We start from the raw sequence: 3760 nt of genomic DNA on the forward strand, positions 1-3760 counted from the left end.
AGGTGATGCTGTAGCCCCTGATAGTCTTCGTTTGTATCTGCTACAACACAAGTGGTATATGCTTCATCCGGCTGCTCTAATCATAGTTAGCTGTCCAGGAGCCAAGGGAGATAAATATTAAGCAATCATTTTGTTTACCAGTCAACAATGAAATATAAAGGTGGGCACTGTTAACATATATTTCTATGACATGTTGTACCCATATACAGTATAAGTGGTCTTTTTCAAAGAGAATACAAAACCACCTTAACAAAAGACATACATTAAATACTTGGGTGAACAGGTAAGTATTGAGTCTATTTTTTACTAATCAAATGGGGGATCCTCAAACTGTGCGAGGAAGTGAGTTCCATTGAGTCTGACCTGCAAAGCTAAAGGCTCAACCCCCAAATCAATTCATGGAGATTCTAGATACAGTTAATAGTCCTTCATCAACAGATCACAGTAATTAAGTGGGTAAGTAACAGATTCTTCAAGTTCCCTTGTCATATACGGCTTTGAAAGTTAGTAAGCCAATCTTGAAAATGAATAGCAATCTTTCCTTCAGCCAGTGGAGGGAGTAGAGAGTGGGTGTTACATGGCTGAAACTGGGCTAGTTGGTTAAAAGCCAGGCAGATGCATTTGGTACCATCTGCAAGTGGTGCAATTTTTTGCTGGGAGACCAGGGTAGGGACATAGCAGTAGTCCTGGAGCGATGATATAAATGCATGTATGACATATGGCAGATGTTCTGAGGGAATTATATGCTTGATTCTGGCTATGTTCCTCATATGAAGACATGAGGATTTGATTGTGGCTGATACCAGATGTTTCAGTGTCAAGCGACTATCCACGACAACACCAAGATTCCACACATGTTCACTGTTTTGTAGTTCTGAAACCACAAAGGTAAGTCCTATTGGTTTGATATGCTGCAGTAATGTCCTGTGACCAATCCTGAGGACCTCTGTTTAATCAGGGTTCAGTCATAGCCAATTGGCACTCATCCACTCCTGGAGCTCATCTAGACATACATAATGCCATTATACACTAGCAATGTCCAAAGTAACTATCTCAATTTTTATGTTTAAATCATTATCATTTTTGTAATCCTTATATTTCCAAACTGATGGTAAATTGTGGAATTAGACTGCTCTGCAATTACAGTGTCAGGATCTGTCAGACTCACATATAGCACTCCTGGACATCCTTAGACTCTCCTCAGAATGCTGCAAATTCAACATATCTTTCTCAGTCTAAATTTTCTGTCAAGGCACAATTGTAATAATTTTAGAGGTTGGAAACTTAGACTCAGCTTCCGTAAGTGGTGCCTGTTCAAGTACAAAGCATTATTGACCACGAGGGGGCTCAAATTTGCACTTGTTCATATAAGATAATTAGCAGGACCACTACTAGCCAAAAGTAATCCATTCTTTTTACATTGTGAGTTACATTGGACAATAACTATTGTATTTTATTTTTTAACAAATCACTTCATTCATCAGTAACTTTTACATTAATACATAAATCTAGAGGCAATGTTGTATTTTGATATTATTATAGTATTGTATTGTTTATAAGATAAAGTATTAAAGTAGGGGGAAAAAAGCTCAAAATGATATAATAATTTTGAACATTTTAAATTAAATTGAAAATCAGTAACACAACCAAAATCAGGGTGGTTTTGCAATAACCAAAACCAAAACATAAAGTTGGTTTTCAAATTAAAACCAAGAAAATGGGGGGTCTGTGCAAATCTCTCATATATACCATATCAAAATTATTTAGCACAAATACAAATTATAATTTTTTGACAAGCAAACAGTTTAGCACATAGTAACATACAGTACAGTAGAATCACTAATTTCAACCTAGATTTGTCACTCCTACTCCTATTTTTAAAGTAGCATAATCATTATCTCATTTTACATTTTAGAAAGGCTGCTTTTACATCATTATTTCTAAGAGAATAAATCAAAGGGTTCAGCATTGGTGTAATAACTACATAAAATATAGCAATGAATTTGTCTGTTCCTGCTGCAGAGATTGACCTAGGTTTCATGTAGGCAGCCATAGCTGAGCCATAAAACATTGTCACTACCATCATGTGAGAGCTACAGGTGGAGAACGCTTTCCATTGCCCGGCTGCGGATTTAATTTTCAAGATACATGAAATGATTTTAGAATAAGATATTACAATACATGTCACTGGTATCATAAGAACAATTACACCTTCAACAAAAACAATAAATTCAAAAAACAAAATGTTTTCACAACCCAGTGATAATACTTCTGGCATTTCACAAAAAAAATTATTAATTTCATTATTACCACAACGATTTACAATGAGCGCAAGAGTAACATGTGAAATAGAAAGAAGAAACCCACATATCCATGTACCAAATGCTAGTCTTATACAAACCCTCTTACTCATGATTGTAGTATAATGTAATGGATAACATATAGCTACATAACGATCATAAGCCATAACAGCAAGCAGAAAACACTCTGTTTCCCCTAAGGAACTGGAAATGTACATTTGTGTTGCACACTCAGCATAAGAGATAGTTTTCTTTACTGACATCAAATCTTTCAACATCCTTGGCACAGTAGAAAATGAATAGCAGAGATCCAGAAATGAGAGGTTGAAAAGGAAGAAATACATAGGTGTGTGAAGGCTGACATCAATCAGGATTAAAATAATGATGGAAATGTTTCCAAATAAAATTATCATATACACAAGCAGGAAGACAAAGAAAAGAATAACTTGTGTTTTGGGATCACTAGAAAGTCCAAGAAGAATAAATTCTGTTATAACTGTACTATTTTTCTGAGACATTCCTTAAAATAAAATTAAAAATGATTGCAGTTACATTACAGTATCTGTTAATAAGTATTTTGCTTCTAGCTTATTAAACTGTATTTTTTTTAATAAATCACCTACATAGTACTTTTTAAATATCATCACTTTATATAACAGATAAAATGAATGTAATTTCACCTAAACATTTACTGTAGTTCACATCTGTCCCTCTCCAGTCCACCAACATACTGTGTACTCTGTTTTTTTTTTTTTTTTTTTTTTAAATTGGAATAATTTGATGGCAGAATTTGATGGCAGATAAGAACCAATTGGCCCATCTAGTGTTCCCCTGTTTTATACTTTAGGTAACTATAACCCTTTTGATCCTTCATTGCAAGGATATTCATATGCCCATCCAAAGCATGTTTACATTGCTCTACTGTCTTAGCCTCTTCCACAACTGATGGATCACTGCTGATGGGAGGCTATTCCACTTATTCACTACCTTTTCTGTAATGTAATTTTTCATAAAATTTCCCTTGAGCCTACCTTCCTCCAGTTTCAATTCACAGTTTATCCTCAGATTATGATACTTCTCTTCCTTTGAAGAATGTTTCCTTTCTGTACTTTGTAAAAACCCTTAGTATATTTGAAAGTTTCTATCTTGTCCTCACTTTTACTTCTCAGCTCCAAACTATACAAAATGTTAAGATCTTTTAGTCTTACCAGGTACGTTTTATAATGTAGGCCATGCACCATTTTAGTTGACCTTCTTTGTACACTCTCTAATGTATTTATATCCTTCTGGAGATATGGCCTCCAAACTACTGTTTGTTTTACACTGGCAATATAAAAAATATGCTTGGGCTGTAATAACCTGCAAATTTGCAAATTTAGTGGATTTCTGGAGATTTTATACTAATCTATAGATTTGCAATTTTCCATCTCTATAACCATTCTAGAAGATCTGTCCAACTC

General features: G+C 34.5%; 1 protein-coding gene across 1 annotated transcript; it reads right to left on the reverse strand.

The window, feature by feature from the left end:
• Positions 1–1894: 1894 nt before the first annotated feature.
• On the reverse strand, positions 1895–2818 carry LOC134943259 (olfactory receptor 5AR1-like). The gene has a single exon (XM_063932202.1). It carries the CDS (start codon positions 2816–2818, stop codon positions 1895–1897), a length of 924 nt encoding a protein of 307 aa, XP_063788272.1.
• Positions 2819–3760: the final 942 nt, after the last annotated feature.

The sequence above is a fragment of the Pseudophryne corroboree genome, chromosome 7 (assembly GCF_028390025.1).
Source record: "Pseudophryne corroboree isolate aPseCor3 chromosome 7, aPseCor3.hap2, whole genome shotgun sequence".
Taxonomy (NCBI): domain Eukaryota; kingdom Metazoa; phylum Chordata; class Amphibia; order Anura; family Myobatrachidae; genus Pseudophryne; species Pseudophryne corroboree.

Bases quoted from the DNA above. Each gene is read 5' to 3' on its own strand.
- LOC134943259 (XM_063932202.1), bottom strand. From the start codon at position 2,818: ATGTCTCAGAAAAATAGTACAGTTATAACAGAATTTATTCTTCTTGGA.